We start from the raw sequence: 21,411 nt of genomic DNA on the forward strand, positions 1-21,411 counted from the left end.
GGTCCAACTTTCACTGCCATACATTGCAACTGGGAAGACCATAGCCTTGACTATAGCACTTTTGTTGACAGGGTGATCACTCTCTCTCTCTCTCTCTCTCTCTCTCTCTCTCTCTCTCTCTCTCTCTCTCTCTCTCTCTCTCTCTCTCTCTGTGTGTGTGTGTGTGTGTGTGTGTGTGTAAATATGAGTGTGAGTCTAAGGCAGGGGTAGGCAACCTTGGCTCTTTTATGACTTGTGGACTTCAACTCCCAGAATTCCTGAGCCTGCCATGCTAAGGGGAAAGGGAGAGGTTTCCAAGCTGAGCCATGCTGGCTCAGGAATTCTGGGAGTTGAAGTCCACAAGTCATAAAAGAGCTAAGGTTGCCTACCCCTGATCTAAGGGAAGGAGATGAGGACAGCATTTCTGTTTGTCTATTTCTCCCAGAGCACAAGGAATTTGTAGCCTTGCTCTGGAACAGCTAACATCAATCTTGCAAGACTGAAAAAAGAGATTTCATGGAAACAAGAGAAGCCAGGAACCCTGTAGAGACAATTCTGCTAGTTAAATCCCAGGTGGTCCTCAATTTACAGCAGTTCATTTAGTGACTGTTTGAAGTTGGCAACCATGTTACTAACTTAACAACTGCAGTGGTTCACTTAACAACTAGGGCAAGAAAGGTTGTAAAACGGGGCAAAAATCACTTAACAAATGTTTCACTTAGCAACTGAAACTTTGGGCTCAATTGTGGGCGTAAGTCGAGGACTACCTGAATTGTATGATGCATGAGAGGATATTTCCAATGGTTTGCCAATAATTCCACCACATTCTTCCCGTTAGAAGGTCCTTAAAATGACTTTCTCCTTGGAAATAAAATTCTAAGACCTTCTCATTCATCCAAATGAATGAAAAGTGGTAAGGAAAAAATGGCAAGCTAGGTTCTCCGCCAGCCTTAGCATAAAGTTTTATCAGGGTATCCTTCCAAGCCTACGTCATCCCAACCCTCTATTTCATTTCAGTCCTCAGGCGCTTTGAGAAGGTCCCTGCTTCCAAACTTACCTTCACCACGGAAGAATCAGAAACAATTGGAACTAAAACACTCCAAGGAACTCCTATGAACAACACCCTTCAGCAATGCATTGCAGGTCATAATGTCATCTGTGTTAAATGTCATACAGGTTAAAGCTTTTATATCAGTGGTTGGGAGGTCCTTGGGGATCTCTGAGCTTGGTGGTTTTCTTGCAGACGTTTCATTACCTTACTAGGTAACATCATCTATGCTAGAAGGGAGTGGAGGTCAACCCCGAGTTACAAATATTCTTCTCTATTGCTGTCAGTGGTTGCTATCCAATGCAGCAATGTATTTCCTTCAATGTTTATGGCACACCAGGCCTCAGAGTATAGAGTGCTATCTGTCCTACGTTGTAGAGCAGGGGTCTTCAAACTTGGCAACTTTAAGACTTGTGGACTTCAACTCCCAGAATTCTTCAGCCAGCGAGGAATTCTGGGAGTTGAAGTCCACAAGTCTTAAAGTTGCCAAGTTTGAAGACCCCCTGTTGTAGAGGATCAAGATACAAAGCCAAGTACTGTCCTTTAAACAGAGGACCTTATCTAAAAGAAGACCAGTGTGTTTACTGCTGGTTGCATTCATTGCTCAAGCAAAGACATTGGCATTGATTCCAGAGCTCATGTGAAACGTCTTTTGTTGTTTACAGAGTGCGAGAAGGATGAGTCCTGTGGATTTCTCACCCTGTCAGCCCTGGGCTCGGAAACATTGTGTGTGCTCTACAGTGCTCGGGAGAGCAATTATAACTGCTCTACGTCTGGACTGGTAACTACGTACATGTGTTCTATGATGACAAGATAGGGAAGTAAAGGTGACACCTTCTCCCTTTAAGCGTGCTTTGAGATCCATCAACTGGGGGCCCATTAAGAGCTTGAAAGCTGAAAAACAATAGCATTAAGAAGGCATTTTAAGATCGAGGACTTAATCTTAACGGATGGAAACTAGTTAAGGAGAGAAGCAACCTAGAACTAAGGAGAAACTTCCTGACAGTTAGAACAATTATCCAGTGGAACAACCTGCCTCCAGAAGTGGTGAATGCTCCAACACTGGAAGTTTTTAAGAAGAGAGTGGACAGCCATTTGCCTGAAATGGTATAGGGTTTCCTGCCTGAGTAGGGGGTTGGACTAGATGAGCTCCAAGGTCCCTTCCAACAACTTCTTCTTCTTCTTCTTCTTCTTCTTCTTCTTCTTCTTCTTCTTCTTCTTCTTCTTCTTCTTCTTCTTCTTCTTCTTCTTCTTCTTCTTCTTCTTCTTCTTCTTCTTCTTATTATTATTATTATTATTATTATTATTATTATTATTATTATTATTATTATTATTATTATCCCTGCCAGTGGATTTTATATTCCATGTACAAGTATGACACTGTAATGTAGAACATCGAATCATAGGACTGGAAGGGACCTCGGAGGTCTTCTTGTCCAGCCCTCTCTGCTCAAAGCAGGAGATCTTATACCATCCAGGTCAAATGGTTGTCCAGTCTATTTTTGAAAACCTTCAGTGATGGAGCACTCACAACTCCTGAAGGAAAGTTGTTCCATTGATTCATTGTTGTCACTGTCAGGAAATTTCTCCTTATTTCTAGGTTGGATGTCACTTTAACCAGATTTCACCCATTGCTTCTTGTTCTGCCCTCAGGTGCTTTGGAGATTAAGTCAAACCCCTCTTCTCTGTGACAGCCCCTCAAGCACTGGAAGACAGTTATCATGTCTCCCTCTCTTCAATAATCTAGACCAGGGGTGTCAAACTGCTGGCCTGCGGGCTGGATGCATCATGCTGAAACTGGATGTATCATGCTGAAACTGCCGGCAATGGAAAAAGAAGTCATGATACGTCGTGACATGTCACATGATGTTGTGAATTTGACACCCCTGGTCTAGACATACCTAACTCCCTCAACTGTTAGTCATACGATTTAGCCTCCAGATCCTTTTTCATCTTTGTTGTTCTTCTCTGCCATCCTGCAGCCAACCTCATCTACTACAAATCAGCTTTCTCTGAATATTTCTTTAACTTTTTTTTATTGAAAAGTTTTAAAATACATTTTATCTTTAACAATCCGCCCCTCCCCCCTACCTATCCCTCCCTTCCCCTCCCCCCATTTCCCCCCTCCCCCCCACTTCCCAGAGCTAAGTACAGGGTATAAAAACAAAGAACAATCATAAACATCCATATCCTACCAACAATAAATTCTTAAATCTATCACTCTCTAGCTCATATAAGATAACTACAAACAATACTAATATTACATATAAAGAAGAAAAAAAAAGAAATAGAAAGGAAGACTTATTCAAATGCTAAATGAAACTTTTTAGTCCCATATTTGTTCTGGATATATTCAATCCATTTTCTCCACTCCATAATATAACGTTCTTGTGAATGATCTTTCAAATAAAGAATATTTCTTTATCTTAGGTTCATGGTGCTTGGGATAATTCTCTCACCACCAGCATTGCCAATCTCAGATGCCTAATTAAAGTGAGAAGCCCAGATAAGAAAGACTCGTTGAATGTATATCTGAAAAAAGGTATGTACAGAAGAGCTTTAATTACTCTCAGAGTCTGTGCAAGAGAGAACCCCCAACAATTTTATGTTTTAGACAGTGGTGGGATTCAATTATGTGAACAACCGGTTCTCTGTGTGGATTCCACTTCCGGAAGTCCATTCTGGGCCTGGGCAACAAAAACTTAGCTACCAGTTCTGCCGAAGTGGTGCAAGCTGTGATGCTCAGGTTGAGGTCCACAAGACATTGGTGGGGTTTGGACATACACTAGGGCAGGGGTAGGCAACCTTGGCTCTTTTATGACTCGTGGACTTCAACTCCCAGAATTCCTGAGCCAGCCATGCTGAGGGGAAAGGGAAAGGTTTCCAAGCTGAGCCATGCTGGCTCAGGAATTCTGGGAGTTGAAGTCCACGAGTCATAAAAGAGCCAAGGTTTTCCTACCTTAGGGGATCCTCTGAAGCTGGACACCCCGCTGCTCATCACCCAATTCACTGCTTCACTATGTTTGCTGCTGCTGATGTAAATTTGTGAAAACAGATCAATGGTTAAAAATGAATTCATTAAAGCAAGGACGCCTACAGAGCCATACCAGTAAAAATATCAGTTTAAGTAGTCCTCAGCTTGCTGCCATTCATTTAACAAAGGCTCAAAGTAACGAGGGCCTCGAAAAAGTGATCGCCCTTGCGATCATCACAAGCTGCGACCACGATGGGCAAGACTCCATTGCAGTCATAACCTGAGGACTCCCTGTTCAACAGAGAGCAGTCAAAAAGTTCTAGCTCACCTCGAAACCAGCAGCGAGTAACTTTTAAAAAAAAGGATTTCTGGAATGTTGACAGAGTGTCATGGACATTCTCACAAAACTCGTTCCAACCGAGGGAGTAGACTATTAGAAACAGTTGTCCTTTTGTTTCCAGGACAAGAATTTACTACAGTGGGAGTCAAGAGATTCGAAAAGACTGATTTCCAGGATGTTGTTTCTGGCGTTTACAGCATCTTGGTTGTATCAGCATCTGGTACATCTTTAACAGATGTTCATCTCTTCTGCCGCCAAGCCTGCCACCAGGATGCTTGCTGTGATGGCTTTATCTTAAGTCAGCTCATACTAGACGGAGGTAATGGTTTAGGCTACAGCTATGGATAAGAAGGTCGCCCTTCCTTTCACTCCATGTACTAAGGAATAAGCCCACTAGAGCAGAAATCTCATTTTGTTTATCATACGATGTAGATGATAAAGTTTTGTGTGATTAATTTTAAGACAGGCTAGCTTGCTAGGACAATTTATGAGCCGATGATAACGCTTAGGCTTGCAAATGTTATAGCTTGTAATTCAGGAAGTTGTGTGCAAACTCTGTGGAATGTAAGAGTATTTGGGGAAAAAAGAAGAATAATTGCAGTTTCTTCCTCCATTAGAATTTGTTCTTGTTGTTCTTTAAATGTTTATAAACATGTCAGTGACTTTGAAAACGTTTTTGAAAATGGGCAGTGGTGGGATTCAAATAGGTGAACAACTGGTTCTCTGTGTGGATGCCGCTCCTGGAAGTCCATTCTGGGCCTGGGCAACGAAAAATTAGCTACTGGTTCTGCCAAAGTGGTGCAAACTGGCTGAATCCCACCCCTGCAACTAGGTGATCTTAGGCCAATCTTCAACTTACTGCTGAATTTCTCAGCGTTGTTGTGAGGTTGAAAAGTGGTGGAAGAAGGACCAAGCTAGCTGCCTTGATTTCATTATAGAAAAGGCAGGATGTAAGTTGAAGAAAGTAACAACGTTTTTGAAAAATAAAATACCCTTCCAGTCAAATGGCTGGATTAAAAATATATACAGATACATGATTTCAGAATCAAGTTCAGAAGCTCATATAAGGGACAAATGGACAATACTTTGCTCCATTTACCCATAGACAAGTTTGCCAGACCATTCATGATTATAGCAGAGCTGTTGTGAAATGCACAAAGGGAAGTGAGAATCACTAGAGTGTGAGGTATGTGTAACTTTTGGGAATTTCTTTTTTCATTCCTTGGAAATGCACAGTATTTCAGACTTTGCTTCTCTTGGACTGTGCTGAAGTTGTAGATCTACTCTATGATAGAGAGCATGTTCCTAGGGGCATCTCTCTCTTTTTTTGACACTCCTTGGATTGACCATGTACAGTAGCTACACAACGCTTCAGTCTCTGTTTCCATTGCACTGGTTGAAATTGTAGGTCAAATTGTGATTCAATTCCTCTGTTGTGTGAGGTATATACCTAGGGGCATCTCTCTCTCTTTTTGACACTCCTTGGATTGACCATGTACAGTAGCTACACAACGCTTCAGTCTCGTGTTTCCATTGCACTGGTTGAAATTGTAGGTCAAATTGTGATTCAATTCCTCTGTTGTGTGAGGTATATACCTAGGGGCATCTCTCTTTTTTTTTTACATTCCTTGGACTGACCATGTAACTGCGCAATATTTCAGTCTTTGCTTCCCTTGGGCCCTGCTGAAGTTGTAGATCTAATTTGTGATACGGAGGATATTCCCGAAGAGTTAGGGTTTCCTGTGTCTTCTCAAGCAGTTTCCAAGAGGAATTGAATGGACTTACGGTAGTTCTTTTATACTTCCTGAGAAGGACAAAGCAAGACGTCTAGAGCAGAATGACTGAAAAGGCCAACTGAACACATCTCCAAGTTTTCGCTCCCAAGATCAAACTATTATTAGATTCAGTAACAAAGGAAGCAGAACTGAACCCTGACAATCTTTTCCTCCTTGCATTCAGGCAGTATTGCTTGTAGTCTGCTGAGTTCTCCGAGCACATTGGTTTGCAACCTTAATGACTGGGATGGAAGCTCAACCCGTCGACAAGGCGACATATGTCAACGTGCAAAGTACAGTGAAGGACAGAGCCAATACACAGTCAGAATTGGAGACCAAGTGCTTGCTGGAGGTAAGTGAGTGAGTAAGTAAGCAAGTTACTCACTCCCTGGTCATCTCCCGTTTGGGTTATTGCAACGTGCTCTACATGGGGTTACCCTTGAAAAGTATCTGGAAGCCTCAGTTGGTACAGAATGCAGCTGCATGAGCAATCTTGGATACTCCAAGGATGGTGCGTGTAACATCTCTGCTCTGCGAGCTGCTATGGGTGTCAGTTTGCTTCCAGGTCCAATTCAAGGTGTTGGTTGTGAGCCATTGTTGAAAGAAAGATCTTCATCAGGGTCCAGTCCAAGCCGGGAATAAACAACATGGCCACTGCTTTAGAAAGAAGGTTGTAGTTTATTGAAGAGGAGAGCCAGACAGAAAGATGGCTCTGGAAAAAACTGACCACATCTTGAGATTTTGTTGTTCCTGTGGCATGAACTTTGACCTGAGTCTGAGTGTGCCTTTCTGGTATTCTGATGGTAGTGGGTTAATCCTATTATGTCCCAAAGGTTATATCCTGCTTCCCTAGGGCTGGGGCTGATGACTATGTCCTGTGTTGGATTTTTTTTTTTGGCGTGAGGGATTGTTGATTCTAGGGATCTTTGTCTTTCTAATCCCATCAGCTCTAAGCTTCCAGGTGCCAGTCTTTCTGAAAGGATTATGATATCTGCATTTCTACAGAGCTGGTTTCTGCGTGGTGGAGGGAGACTTGCGGCTATTAAGAAAAACTGGCATGCTTTTCTGCCTTTTTAAGATCCTTTAAGGAAATATAATATTCTGCCCATTTTAATATTTCCTTCTCTGGGGTGGGGGTGGGGGAGCTGACTTCCTACCTTATAAAACTCTACATGGCTGGCAGGAACATGTAGACATACGGTTCCCCATTCTGGGCCACACCTTGTGTCTTTAATCCTACGTTTATCAGTATTTCAAAATCAGCAGATTTGCTATGTTATTTATTTTTTTATCCTGCTATGGATAAAATGGATAAAATGGCAACTCCTTAGAAAAGCCAAGTTTGGTCACCATATCACAAAAAAGATATTGAGAGTTTGGAAAAAATCAGCGAAGAGCAACTAAGATGATCAAAGGCCTGGAGACTACAACATACGAAGAACCGTTGCAGGACTTGGATTTGGCTAGTCTAAAGAAAAGAAGAAATAGGGGAGAGATAATAGCAGTATTCCGGTATTTGTGGGGCTGCCACAAAGAAGAGGGGGGTCACATTATTCTCCAAAGCACCAGAGGGCAGGACAAGAAACAATGGTTGGGAACTGAACAAAGAGAGAAGCAACCTACTGTAGAATTAAGGAGAAATTTCTTGACAGGGAGGACAATTAATCAGTGGAACATCTTGCCTTCAGACATCATGGGCGCCCCATCACTGGAGATTTTTAAGAAGAGGCTAGCCAGTCACTTGTTTGAGATGGTATAGGTTCTCCTGCTTGAATGGGGAGCTGGACTAGAAGACCTCCAAGGTCCCATCCAGCTCTATTCTATTCTATTCTATTCTATTCTATTCTATTCTATTCTATTCTATTCTATTCTATTCTATTCTATTCTATTCTATTCTATTCTATTCTATTCTATTCTGTTCTGTTCTGTTCTGTTCTGTTCTGTTCTGTTCTATTCTATTCTATTCTATTCTATTCTATTCTATTCTATTCTATTCTATTCTATTCTATTCGGAAATCAACAATATTTTTTTTCCTTTTTAGCTTCTGAGTTTGCAGAAGACACAGAAAAATTCTTCACCAGCTTTCAGCGTGTTTATTTCTGGAAAGGTAGGTGATTTGGGCCTGATTTGCCAGGTGTCAAATGTGGAAGGAAGATGTCCATATATGTGTCTCAGCAGAATGGAGGGTCAGTTATGTCTTTTATGGGCAGAATATTCAGATGGGCCTATTGTATAATTATATAATTTTATTACACACATATAGAAATAAATGTAGACATAAAATATAAAAGGTAAAGGTTCCCCCGCACATGCGTGCTAGTCGTTTCCGACTCTAGGGGCCGGTGCTCATCTCCGTTTCAAAGCCGAAGAGCCAGCGCTTGTCCGAGGACGTCTCCGTGGTCATGTGGCCGGCATGACTAGACGCCAAAAGCGCACGGAACGCTGTTACCTTCCCACCGTAGTGGTCCCTATTTTTCTACTTGCATTTTTACGTGCTTTCGAACTGCTAGGTGGGCAGAAGCTGGGACAAGTAACAGGCGCTCACTCTGCTACGCAGCACTCGGGATTCGACCTGCCAAACTGCTGACCTTCTGATCGACAAGCTTAGCATCCTAACCCACTGAGCCACTGCGTCCCTTAGACATAAAATATACATGCACACTAATGCTCATTCATTTGCAGGTGGCAGCTAGGTGGCAGCACCTAGTTACATTTGGCTTATCCAAGAAAGCTACCTTAGCTAGGGCTAGATTTCATTCTTATTTTTATGGGTAACAAACCAGGAAATCTTGAGTTTGTTTAAATCAGCCTGGTCAGTACAACTGTAAGGACATTACTCATATATTCATGGAGAGTTGAGTCGTTGTGGAGGCAGGCTTGCGACTGAGTTTTTTGAGGCCATCTGATTGGCATCTTGTCCTCTTCCTTGCCCTCTTATTTTTTTAATGTGAATATTTATTCTCTTAAGGTTTTACACTGTTGTTTTTACTTAGTTGTGAGCCACCTAGAGCTGACAGATGGCAAGATGGGCGGTAGATAAGTTTCATAAACAAATAAGCCTATTTGAGGGATGCATAAAAGTTGTAAAATGCTATATTATATACTGAGACCTATACTGGGGGCCTATATGGCTCAGAAAGTTCCTGGCCAGAGAGAACATTGAAGACCTAAATTTGAAGAACTACAATTAATTTTTAATGTATTTTTAAAACTGGACTTGACAAGGTAGCCCTTCCTAAAATCAGACTAGGCTGCCATGCTTTCAAACATTGAGCTGTCCTCCATAAAGGAACCATGTCATATTCCAGGATATGGTGCTTTGATTTCAATCTTCTCTCAGATTATAATCCCCCCCTCCGTTTGTATTTCCTGAGCATTTCAGTTCTGTGGTAACTCGGCTGTTAACTGCCTTCCTCTCCAAGAGAATAACAGTATTAAAACATGGCTTAGTTTCTGCTTAGGAGGCACAAAGCCTCAGTGGTTAAAGATGCTGAGCTTGTCAGCTGGAAAGCCGACAGACTGGGTTTGAGACCCAAGTGTGGTGGGATGGGGTGAACTCCCATTACTTGCCCCAGCTCCTGCCCACCTAGAAGTTTGAAAGCATGCAAATGCAAGTAGATTAATAGGTACCACTTTGGTGGGAAGGTAGAAATGTTCTATGCACCCCAGCGTATAGTCAAGCTTGGTCACATGACCACGGAAATGTCTTCAGACAACTCTGGCTCCCTTGGCTAAGAAATGGAGATGAGCAACACCCCTAGAGTCAGACACAACTGGACAGGGGAAACCTTTACCTGGTTTCTGCTTGGTTGCCTCTTTAGATACTGACCTGATGACCCGCATTGGACCTACCATGTGTGATGCTACCCTTGTTCCACCACAGTCTAAGTCTCGTCTGTCAGGTAGGTATGGACCATGTATCTACATTTATAGAAGTAGATTTTTCAAAATAAAAGAACTGCTCTCCTCAGTCTGATCTTCTCTAAATCTGTTCAGATTACAAAGTTTAGACTATCCAAAAGCAGTCTAAATCCATGCTGACCTGGGATTTGGGGATTTGTAGACCCAACCCTTGTAGAAGATTACCAGGCAGAAGGAAGCCAATGGAGAACATTGGTAGCGTTTTGCTTGGTTTTCTTCTCTGTTCCTCTGATGCAGTTTAATATTTTTTTTTAAAAAAAAATCTGTTGTTTTACCTATAAACCCCAAAACACTCTAAGCCACAATTTTTAACTCTAGCTGGTTGCACAAGGACTAATCTTTTGGTTGACCCATCACATTAAGCTATCACAGTTGGCTAAACTGACTGTTTTGATCAAAGAAAAGAATATAAGTACTTTTGTTTCTACTTGGAAACCACTTCTGGACTTTGTGCCTGAGGTGGAAAAAATGAAACTTTGATTTTGGGTTTTACTGATTAGATTGATTAGCTGTTATAGAAATGGCTAGTTTATACAATTACAGAAAAGTAAAAAGTTGAGGTTCAATGCTTTATATATATAATTAGTTTTTATAGGATTAGGAATAGGGTGAGTTGGGGTTGGGTTAGGGTTAGGATTTTTTAAAATAACATTCTTAATAGTTAGCAAACAACATGTTGTCTGGGTTCATGTATTTTAAAAAAACAATGAGTAGTAATTAATTATCGTACACAATATGTTAATCACTCAATAGTCTTCTTCTTACTAGTATATATTCAATGTTATATAATTAGTTTTTATAGGATTAGGAATAGGGTGGGATCAGGGTTGCGGTTGGGGTTAGGTTTAGGATTTTTTAAAATAACATTCTTAATATTTAGCAAACAACATGTTGTCTGGGTTCATGTATTTTAAAAAAAACAATGAGTAGTAATTAATTATCGTACACAATATGTTAATCACTCGATAGTCTTCTTCTTACTAGTATATATTCAATGTTATATACCGTAATTAGTTTTCATAGGATTAGGAATAGGGTGGGATCAGGGTTGCGGTTGGGGTTAGGTTTAGGATTTTTTAAAATAACATTCTTAATATTTAGCAAACAGCATGTTGTCTGAGTTTATGTATTTAAAAAACAAATAGTAATTAATTAGCATATGTTAATTAATCACTCGGTAGTCGTCTTCTTACTAGTATATATTCAATGCTACATATCACATTCCTTTCTCTCTAACTCATTTTTCTAGCCATTGATAAAAATTATCCCATGTTCTAAAATACACTGAATCTTTTTTTTCTCTTTTCTCTTTAAAGTCTATCTATCCATTTCTGCACACTGTAAAATTTTCTGCACGGTCTAAAATTTTCTTGAGGTTCAATGTTAATGCCTTATTGTAGCGCAACGGAGAGAGTCGGAAGTTAATGCCTTTTTTTTCTCCCCCCCCCTTTCACACTTCTCTCTTTCCTTTCCCTTACCCTTTGTTTCCTATTACGTGCTTTTGCATGTTTGTATTTTATATTATAAGCTTATAAAAAATAAAATAATAATAATAATAATAATAATAATAATAATAATAATAATAATAATAATAATAATAAAAAATTAAGCTATCACAGTTGGGCTCATAAGGTTTTGTGTGAATGGAACTGTTGTGTCCTTTTGAGAAAGTTTCTGAGTTGTATTTTATTTATTGGAGAGAAATATGAAGGGGCTAATAATCAGGGGTAGGCAACCTCGGCTCTTTTATGACCCGTGGACTTCAACTCCCAGAATTCCTGAGTCAGCATGGCTCAGCTTGGAAACCTCTCCCTTTCCCCTCAGCGTGGCTGGCTCAGGAATTCTGGGAGTTGAAGTCCACGAGTCATAAAAGAGCCAAGTTTGCCTACCCCTGGTTAGAATAGGGTGGGGTTGTTCTCACTAAGATGTATTAAAACCTCATGTGTGTTCTCATCTTTCATGCCTTTGTGTTCATCAGCTTCTACAAAGAAACTCTTTTCTATAGTGGAAAGCAACCAAATTTCGACAGAACAAAATCGTCCTCTGCCATCCCAAAAATACTGGCTTTTCAAGCAGAGATACTCAGCTGAAGAGGCTCTTCTCTGGTGTCTCACACGTAAGAAACTTTAAGTTATGGGGAAATGGTCATAGTACTAATTAGTCAAGGTCCTAGACGTGCTCTAATCTTTCCAGAATGTTTACCATCTTCTCTCTAACCATACCAAGAGAGAAACAAACCCCTCCCCCAAAGCTAATTTTTGTAAAAGTTGACCCTCGCGTTGATGTGAAAACTAAAACGATAAAACTCATAGCAGCTGTGACTTTGAGAATAAATGGCATTCCCTTTTTCTAACAAAGCACATCCTTTTTCATTAAGCTGTCTCAGTCTCTTCTCCCGAAATCTCACCTGCTTTTTAAGAAATGAAAGCTTGACATGCTACCTTGCTAAGGGAGGAAAGCAGTAAGACATAGCATTGTGTGAAAAGAATAGATTGATTCAGGGCTTTTTTTGTCATAGAACGCTCAGAACGGAGTTCCGGCACCTTTTTTGGATGGAAACTTGTAGGGTAGGCAAGGCGGGTTGTATGACATGTGTGAGTTCCGGCACCTTTTTCTTTTACAAAAAAAGCACTGGGTTGATTCTTGTATTATATGGGGAATTCCTTGACTGAGAATAATGCCAGCTTTCTTATCGTGATATTTCCCAGATATTTTACTCATCCGTTCCCATCGTCTCTGACCACAAACAAAAAATCCAAATTTTCTGGGGGGAACATTCTAAAAAAGTTGAGTTTCGGATTATCGGCTTCTTTCAACTTCCATTGATTAATGCCTGGGAAAAGAATATTTGCTTTAGGATTTTAGGACACAATATAATCCCTTGTAAAAAAATTTTTTGCAAGAGGCTATGGAAATAAAGGAAGTTCCTTTATGAACATCTATAAAGGTAGTCCTCAAGTTCAATTAGGATTGAAACTTCCATTGCTAAATGATGTGGTCATTAAATGAGTCACACTCAATGTGATGACCTTTTCGGCCATGATCATTAAGTGAACCACTGCAGTTGTTACTTGTTTCATGCACACATATACTCCGGGATGCTATGACCATTGTAAATAAAGGCTGGTTGCCAAGTGCCCAAATTTTGATCATGTAACCCTAGAGATGCTGTGATGGTTCCAAGCGCAAGGACTGGTTGCAAGTCACTTTTTTCAGTCCTGTTGCTAAATGAATGGTTGTAAGTTGAGGTCTACCTGTAACAGCTTTCATCAACTTGGAGTTTTCTGAGTATGTTGGGCTTTTTAATTCTCAGAAACCTTGGCTAACGTGACAAAAAATATCTGGATGGGGCAATCCTTCAGAAGGCTACTCTTCTACAATATTAGAATATAGGAAATCATCCAAGTTTTGGAAGAGAGATATTAGGGACAGCTTAGTCAGTTATTGATAGCTTTTGGAAGAGCAGGCAGAGCCTGGGGATGGAGTTAAGTGAGTAATAAGCCTAGAGTCATTACATTCCCACAAATGTTTTAAGTCCAACCTCGCTTAAATTCTGTTGACTCTTACGTAAGATCAATTTAGTGCTAACAGTTAGTTGACTAGACCAGTGGCTCTCAACCTTTTCTTTACCACGGTCCCCTTTTGTGGCCAAGGACCATGGTCAGGGCCCCCAAGGCTTAACTTAGTCATAACATTTCTTCAAGCCTTCATGGAACCCCTAGGGGTCCACGGACCACAGGTTAAGAACCACTGGACTAGACTTTGGTGAATAGGCATGAATAATAAATCATTTTAACTGGAAGTCTATGTGTGGTCCTGATTCTTTGCAGCTATTATAGTTGGAAAATATGTTTTTTACACACACACGCACACACACACACACACACACACACAGAGAGAGACATGTAGTAGGCCTTTTGTAAATGGCTGGGTTGCAATTATAAGGAATTATAAAAATGGCAATCATGTATTGTGTCTCCTCTGTTCCAGGTTGTGTAGAAGATGAGTTTTGTCTGCTGGCTGATATCCCGAATAACACAGATACAGCATTTTTTCCTTGCACCCTCTATCCAGCAGCCCAAGTCTGTAACACTTCCATTAACAACATTCCCAACAACTGCAAGATTGTGTTACCTCAAAACCCCCAAGTTTTATATCAGAAGACAGGTGAGTTAATTCATGCTTCTTCCCTATGAGGAGAGATTTTCTGATTGTAAGAAGAATTTAATTGCATGTGGGTTAAATGCTGAAAGTAAAACTTCTCATTCTTTTTGTGTGTGTGTGTGTTTGTGGTTGATTTTACAGTATCTCTTGAAGGGAGCGTCAAGAATTTTTACACTCGTCTACCATTCCGTAAATTATCAGGAGTCTCTGTGAGAAAGAAGATGGATATGTCTGGGAAAACGGTGTCAAATGGGTAGGTTTTCTTTCTGTTGTGTTCCCCCTTTTTTAAAAAAAACTTTAAAAGACTACAAACTTTGCTCAAGACCAGGGATCTCCAAATTTGGCAATTATAAGACTTGTGGACTTCAACTCCTAGAATTCCTCAGCCAGTCAAGCTGGTTAGGGAATTCTGAGAGTTGACATCCACAAGTCTTAAAATTGCCAAGTTTGGAGACTCCTGATCAAGACAATACACCAGTGTTTCTCAACCTTGGCAACTTGAAAATGATTGGACTTCAACTCCCATAATTCCCCAGCCACATTTTTACTACAGCTGGATAAACCAGGAATCAAACTGAAGACATTTCAATTTCATAAAATACATTTTAAAAAATAAATAAAAGGACAGAAAGACTTTGGGAAAGTTGCGTAATGTCTTAGCGATAAGTACTGAAAATAGTATGAGCCACAAAAATGTCAGGAGATGACTCAAAGGCAAATGCTTGTTGGATAAACATTGTGAAATGTGTACTCTATCACAGTGATTAGCAATCTTTCTTTTTTGGGTCTTGGGTTCTGCCTGCAAAGTTTGAATCATTTTGAGAAAAACATATGGGATTTTGTAGAATTTGAGCTATGTTGCCTATTCCAGTTCTGATGGTCTGTCTTCCATCCATCTATCCATCCACCCATCCATCCATATCTATCTATCTATCTATCTATCTATCTATCTATCTATCTATCTATCTATCTATCTATCTATCTATCTACCTACCTACCTACCTACCTCCTACCTATCTCATCCAAAGAGATGAGTACCCAACTTGAACAGGTTTTATCATTAGTGTATGCAGTGCTTTTTTTGTAAGAAAAATGGTGCCGGAACTCACATCTATATCTATATATATATTCAGTTCTTAGCAGGACCGGTGGTTGAGAAGTAATTAGTAATTTTTTTCATTTTTAAATTTGGGGTCACACTTTTTTTTTTATTGAAAAGTTTTAACATACAATTTATCTTTAACAATCCCCCCTCCCCCTCCCTTCTCCCTCCCCCCTACCTCTCCCCCCTCCCCCCCTCCCCCCCCGACTTCCCAGAGCTAAATACAAGGTATATATAAAAAAAACAATCATAAACAACCATATACTAACAACCATAAACTCTAGAATCCATCACTCTCTAGCTTATATAGGATAAGACAAACCTTAGTAATATTAAATATATATAGAAAAACTAAAATAGAAAAAGAAAAAAAGAAAGAAGACTTATTCAAATGCTACATGAAACTTCTTAACCCTATACTTGTTCTGGATAAACTCAATCCATTTTCTCCATTCCATAATATAACGTTCTTGCGAGTGATCTTTCAAATAAGCCGAAATCTTCGCCATCTCTGCCAGGTCGGAGACCTTTAAAGTCCACTCTTCTATGGTCGGCAGTTCCTCTTTCTTCCAATACTGACCTATCAAAAGTCTTGCTCCCGTAATTAAATTTAACATCAACTTAGTGTCCACAACCGTAGCATCCGTAATTATTCCCAACAAGAAGAGTTGCAGACAAAACTTTATCCTTTGCTTAAAAATCTTCTGCATATTCCACCAAATTTTTATCCAAAAAACCTTGATCTTTTTACAAGTCCACCATACATGAAAATATGTTGCATCTTCATCTCCACATCTCCAGCATTTTGGCTGATAATTCGGATACATACTTGCAAGCTTTTTAGGATCTAAATGCCATCTATAAAACATTTTATAAAAGTTCTCTCTTAAGTTTTGAGCTTGTGTAAATTTTACGTTCCTCACCCAAATCTTTTCCCACGTGTCCATTGTGATAACTTCCTGGATGTTTTGGGCCCATTTTATCATACAATCCTTAACAAGTTCTGTTTCTGAATCAATCTCTATCAACGCAAGATATATCCGTTTAATATGTGCTGGTCCCTGATTTCTAATTTGCTTTATCAGATTTTCATCAGTCATTGTAAAACCATTTTTCTGGTCTTCTTTCCACCTGGCCCGTAACTGAGTATATTGAAACCAATTTTGAACAATCTTCTCGTCTCGCAAGAGACTATATGGCTTCAGACACCACTCATTTCTTTCCAAGCTTAGGATCTCCTTGTACGTAGTCACATCATGTTTGAAACCAGCATGTATATTTTCTATTGCGTGTTTTGGAATTGCCCACAATGGTATCTTGCAATCTAACTTATGTCTGTACTTCTTCCAAACTCTCAGCAATGCCTGTCTTAAAATATGCACTCTAAACACATTATCTACCTTCTTATCATACAACAAATATGCATGCCAGCCAAACAGCAAGTCGTGGCCCTCAAGATTTAATAATCTCTCTTGTGTCAAATTAATCCAATCACTTATACCTGCTAACGCAGCAGCTTCATAATATAATTTAAGATTAGGCATTTTAAGACCACCTCTTTCATGAGTATCCTGCATAATCTTAAGTTTAACTCGTGGCCTTTTCCCTGCCCAAACAAATTTATTGATACCTCTCTGCCATTCCTCCAAATTAGAATCTTTCTTAAGAACCGGTATCATTTGAAATAAAAATAAAAATTTAGGCAGGACATTCATTTTTACTGCTGCAATTCGCCCCAACAAAGACAATTGCAGTTTTTCCCAACTCTCCATTTCTTTTTGAATTTTCCCCCATAATTTTTCATAGTTATTTTTATATAATTTTGTATTAGAGGGCGACAAAAACACCCCCAAATATTTAACCCTTTTAACAGTCTCAAATCCAGTTAACCCTTCTAAAAGGGCCTTTTGCGATGCTGTCATATTTTTAGCCAAAATTTTAGTTTTCTGTACATTAACTTTAAATCCAGAAACCTTCCCATATTGCATTATTATCTCCATCAGGTCCACAACAGAGCTCTCCGGCTGGGTCACTGTAACAACCAGATCATCTGCGAACGCTCTCAATCTATAATCCTGATCTCTGATCTGTATACCCTTAATTCTTTTCGAATTTCGTATTTTTACCAATAATATCTCCAAAAAATTAAAAATAAGATTTTCAATTCACCGATTTTTTTTAAAAATAAAGAAATTACTTACCTTTCATACATAGTCAATCACTGTACACACACCCACACATCAGTTGTGTAATGAAACATAACAGTCGCCGCCTGCAGTAAGCAGTCAGCCTGTGAGCACGTGATCAATCACAAGCCAAGCAGCACCATCACAACCAGCGCAGCCAAAGTACGCATGCAATTGGACTTGACACACAAGCAGCCCGCATGCACCATTGTAATGATTTTGCCGCCAACCTGCTACACTCGACAGGGCGATTCAAGTCTACGTGGACCAAACATCAAATTTTCAAAAGTTACTTTTAAAACTTGGACAATCCATCGAAAAAAGGTGCCGGAACTCAGTTCCGGTGCGTTCTATGACAAAAAACAACAACACTGAGTGTATGGCATTGTTACATTAACCAAGAGACCTATTGCAAAGCGGTAGTTTCACTACCAAGGTAACAGCTCTACTGTAGGAAATGCTCTTGCGCTTCCCAGGGTGCTCCACAGGAGGGCGAGCTGGCTTCACACCAGAAAGAGAGACGAGTGGCTCTTCCTTGCAGCCTCATCCAAGGCTTCCTCCCACCTGGAGCCACCTCGTAAACAGGCACCACAGCCAAGAAAGTCAGAGTCGGCAGGAATCTGACTGCCTGCACAGAGCACCAGCTCATCTCTCTGTTCTGTACCAGCCTGCTACCGGCCCTGCAGAAAAGGCAACCCCTTTACAAACAGCAAGAGGCTGGAATTACGCCTGCCAAATTTATTACTACAAAAACAAACAAGACACGAACCAAGAAACAGGAGTTTTGAAACACTATCCGAGCGGTTGCCTTCAGCAAACCAGCCCTCCCCACACATTCCCCTTATATAGAGTTCAGGGCGTGGCTTCTCTCTGCCTCCTTCCAAGGTGCCCCATTGCCTTCCTCTGTTTACTCCTAATTGACTGCCTCCTGCGTCAGGCGTCCTTGAACAGGGCCAGCTGTGGGTCATCTTTATCCACACTGTCAGGCTCACACAGCTGGGTCTCTGTGGTGACCAAGTGGGAGGGGCCTGGCTGAGGGCTATCATCAGCAAGATCTTCAACCCCCTCAGCAAGGTCTTCAACACCCCCCTCCTCCTCTGAGTCATCCGACCCAACTGCCGAACCCACAGGCTGACCCTGAATCACAACACTCTCCACCAAAGTGGCACCTATTTAATCTGCTTGCATAGAATATGCTTTTTGAACAGTTAAGTGGACAGAAGCTGAGGCATGTGACGGGAGCTCACCCCAGCATGCAGTGCTAAGGACTCGAACCTCTGAAGCAGAGACCATCTCCAGTGTCATTAAGCCCCTGAGCCACCATGCCTCTTACCTTGGGCAGGTTATAACAATATATAAAAGAAACAAGAACGCATTTCGAACAAGTTAATAAAAGTCCTTCTGTGACATTGCTGGGTCCTAGTTGTTCGTTTAAATTTTGCTGTAGACATCTGCTCGCTCTCTCTCCTATAACCTAAGAAAATTATTAACCTCTGCTTTGGAGATTTTTTTTTAAAAGAATCCCAGTAGCCTTAATATGAATTTGCTCCTGGTTTGGAATGCAAGTTTCAATCAGATTACTAAGCTCCAAAGATCATTTATCCCTCTTAGTAAAGAATAGGGGCCTCTTGTTGTCGTCTCAGGAATTAAGATGCCAAATGTATTCATTTTCTTTTGTTTTTCAAATTCCGTCTTTCTTTTCTTCTCTTTTCTTTTTTTTTTTCCATTCAGGTTTTTTGACTGTGAACGGCTTTGCGATGCTGATCCTTGCTGCTCGGGTTTTGGACTTCTAAATGCTTCCCTAGACACAGGTATTTTTGTTTTAATTCATTCGTTATAAACCTGGGGAAAATAATTTCTTTTCCCTAGGTCAGGGGTAGGCAACCTCGGCTCTTTTATGACTCGTGGACTTCAACTCCCAGAATTCCTGAGCCAGCTATGCTGGCTCAGGAATTCTGGGAGTTGAAGTCCACGAGTCATAAAAGAGCCGAGGTTGCCTACCCCTGCCCTAGGTAATCTGGAACCTATTTCATTGTGGTTCACAGTGTATAAACAAACTCCCGTGTGCTTGTTTGAGTCAGGTGCCCGGTAATGCGGTAATGACTCTGGATAAGAAAGGAAATGGGGAAATAAGGTTTATTTTTCTAAGAACTTGCAGCCCAAATCAGGCACTTTAGAAAAGCTTCAGTGGAAAGTGCTGAGGTCTGTGAATGATCAGGATCTTCGTGCTGATCCCGAAAATAAGTTCTATAGCCAGCAGTTTGCAGTAGTGGCCAAAACTGTGGAAAGCTTCTGGGAAAAGCGTACACTAGAAATGCCACCTTTGGTTAAGTTTCCACCAATTTTTCTTCTCGTTTCTTTGTAACTGTAGCCTTTTTTCCACTTAATAATACTATTTTACGTCGCTTTCTGGGCGACCAGTCAGCTCTTTGCACCATGACTTTAATTTTATTACGTTTTACAAGCTCACTAAATGAAAGAACACACACACACACACACAAACGCAAGCCACTTGATAGCGATCACACAACACACTGACAAATGTCCTCCTCTCAGCTTCAATAGACGACATCAATACCTGAACCCTACTGTGATCTGATTGGCTCATTGCCAAAACAAGATGACACCCGATTGGCTCTCTAAACACTCGTGCCCATTGGCTACCATCAGATGGAGGAAAAATACTTGATATCAACCTAAGCAAGTTGTGCTTCCTTTTTTCTGGTTATTTGGCTATAAATTTTCATAGAATACAGATAATTGAACAATCCTTGTTGCGTTACATTCATGATTAAATTATCTTTCCATTGTTATATAATTTTATGGTACCACTCCCCCCCCCAAAAAAAGTGGTGTTATTAGCCATCAAACCTCAAAAATACACTTTTCCCAAAAGGTTTCCACAATTTCGGCCACTACTGTATATCCTGCTGGGCTGCATCTGTTGCCGATTAATCCACGTTCTTTGGAAAAGGCAAGTAGAAGACAGACAAGCAGGCTATTTCTTTCTGGTCAGCACTGCACTTTGGACATGACCAGAGAACAAATAGATCCAGGTAGTCTCGACTTACAATCATCCTTGGTGGAGCAGTGGGCTAATGCCTCCTTAAGTAACACCAGCTGCCTGCAATTAGTGCAGGTTTGCATCCCACCAGGCTCAAGGTTGACTCAGCCTTCCATCCTTCTGAGGTAGGTAAAATGAGGACCCAGATTGTTGGGGGCAATTAAGCTGACTTTGTAAAAATGCCGCTTGGGAGGGGGTGTGAAAGCCCTAATAAGCAGGCATATACATAGAATGAAGGCTACTGCTAAGCTTGTAAGCCGCCCTGAGTCTTTGGAGAAGGGCGGGATATAAATGGAATTTAAAAAAAAAAATTGGTGGCCAGTCAAATTTACAACGGCACTGAAAAAGAGCGACTGAGGACCGTTTTTCACAGTTACGGCCTTTGCAGCCTCCCCAGGATCAGGCGATCAAAATTCATCTTGGCAAGATGGTTCGTATTTGGGATGGCTGCAGTGTCCCAGGGTCATGTGATCACTTTTGATGACCTTCTGATCAGCAAGATCAATGGGGCAGCCAGATTCACTTAACAACCACGTCCCTATCATGACAACTGCAGCGGTTCACTCAACCGCTGTGGCAAGAAACATTGTAAAAGGGAGCAAAAGTCACTTAAGAACTGTTCTGGTTAGCAGCAGAAATCTGGGGCTGAATCATGGTCCCAGCCCCCGCATACAGGTAGTTCTCGACTTATGACGAGCTTGCAGTTATAACGGAGCACCCCAAAAATACTTATGACCTGGTTTGGAACTTCTAACGATGGTCCTTTCATAGTCACGTGACCGTCTATCAGACTCTTGGCAACCGGCCTGCATTTACGGCTGTTTGTAGCATCCTGCGTTCACATGATTCTGTTTCAC

General features: G+C 40.7%; 1 protein-coding gene across 1 annotated transcript in view; it reads left to right on the top strand.

Annotated features, from left to right (window-relative positions):
• TG (thyroglobulin) overlaps positions 1 to 21,411 on the top strand; it is a 136,043-nt gene that overhangs the window by 34,173 nt on the left and 80,459 nt on the right. Inside the window, exons 20-30 of the mRNA XM_083360020.1 lie at positions 997 to 1,122; positions 1,693 to 1,808; positions 3,458 to 3,569; positions 4,463 to 4,660; positions 6,301 to 6,468; positions 8,159 to 8,224; positions 9,939 to 10,019; positions 12,017 to 12,154; positions 14,029 to 14,205; positions 14,344 to 14,455; positions 19,222 to 19,301. Of these exons, the coding sequence (XP_083216146.1) occupies positions 997 to 1,122; positions 1,693 to 1,808; positions 3,458 to 3,569; positions 4,463 to 4,660; positions 6,301 to 6,468; positions 8,159 to 8,224; positions 9,939 to 10,019; positions 12,017 to 12,154; positions 14,029 to 14,205; positions 14,344 to 14,455; positions 19,222 to 19,301 (1,374 nt within the window). The remainder of the gene's footprint in view (positions 1 to 996; positions 1,123 to 1,692; positions 1,809 to 3,457; positions 3,570 to 4,462; positions 4,661 to 6,300; positions 6,469 to 8,158; positions 8,225 to 9,938; positions 10,020 to 12,016; positions 12,155 to 14,028; positions 14,206 to 14,343; positions 14,456 to 19,221; positions 19,302 to 21,411) is intronic.

Source organism: Vipera ursinii, assembly GCF_947247035.1.
Source record: "Vipera ursinii genome assembly, chromosome: 3".
Taxonomy (NCBI): Eukaryota; Metazoa; Chordata; class Lepidosauria; order Squamata; family Viperidae; genus Vipera; species Vipera ursinii.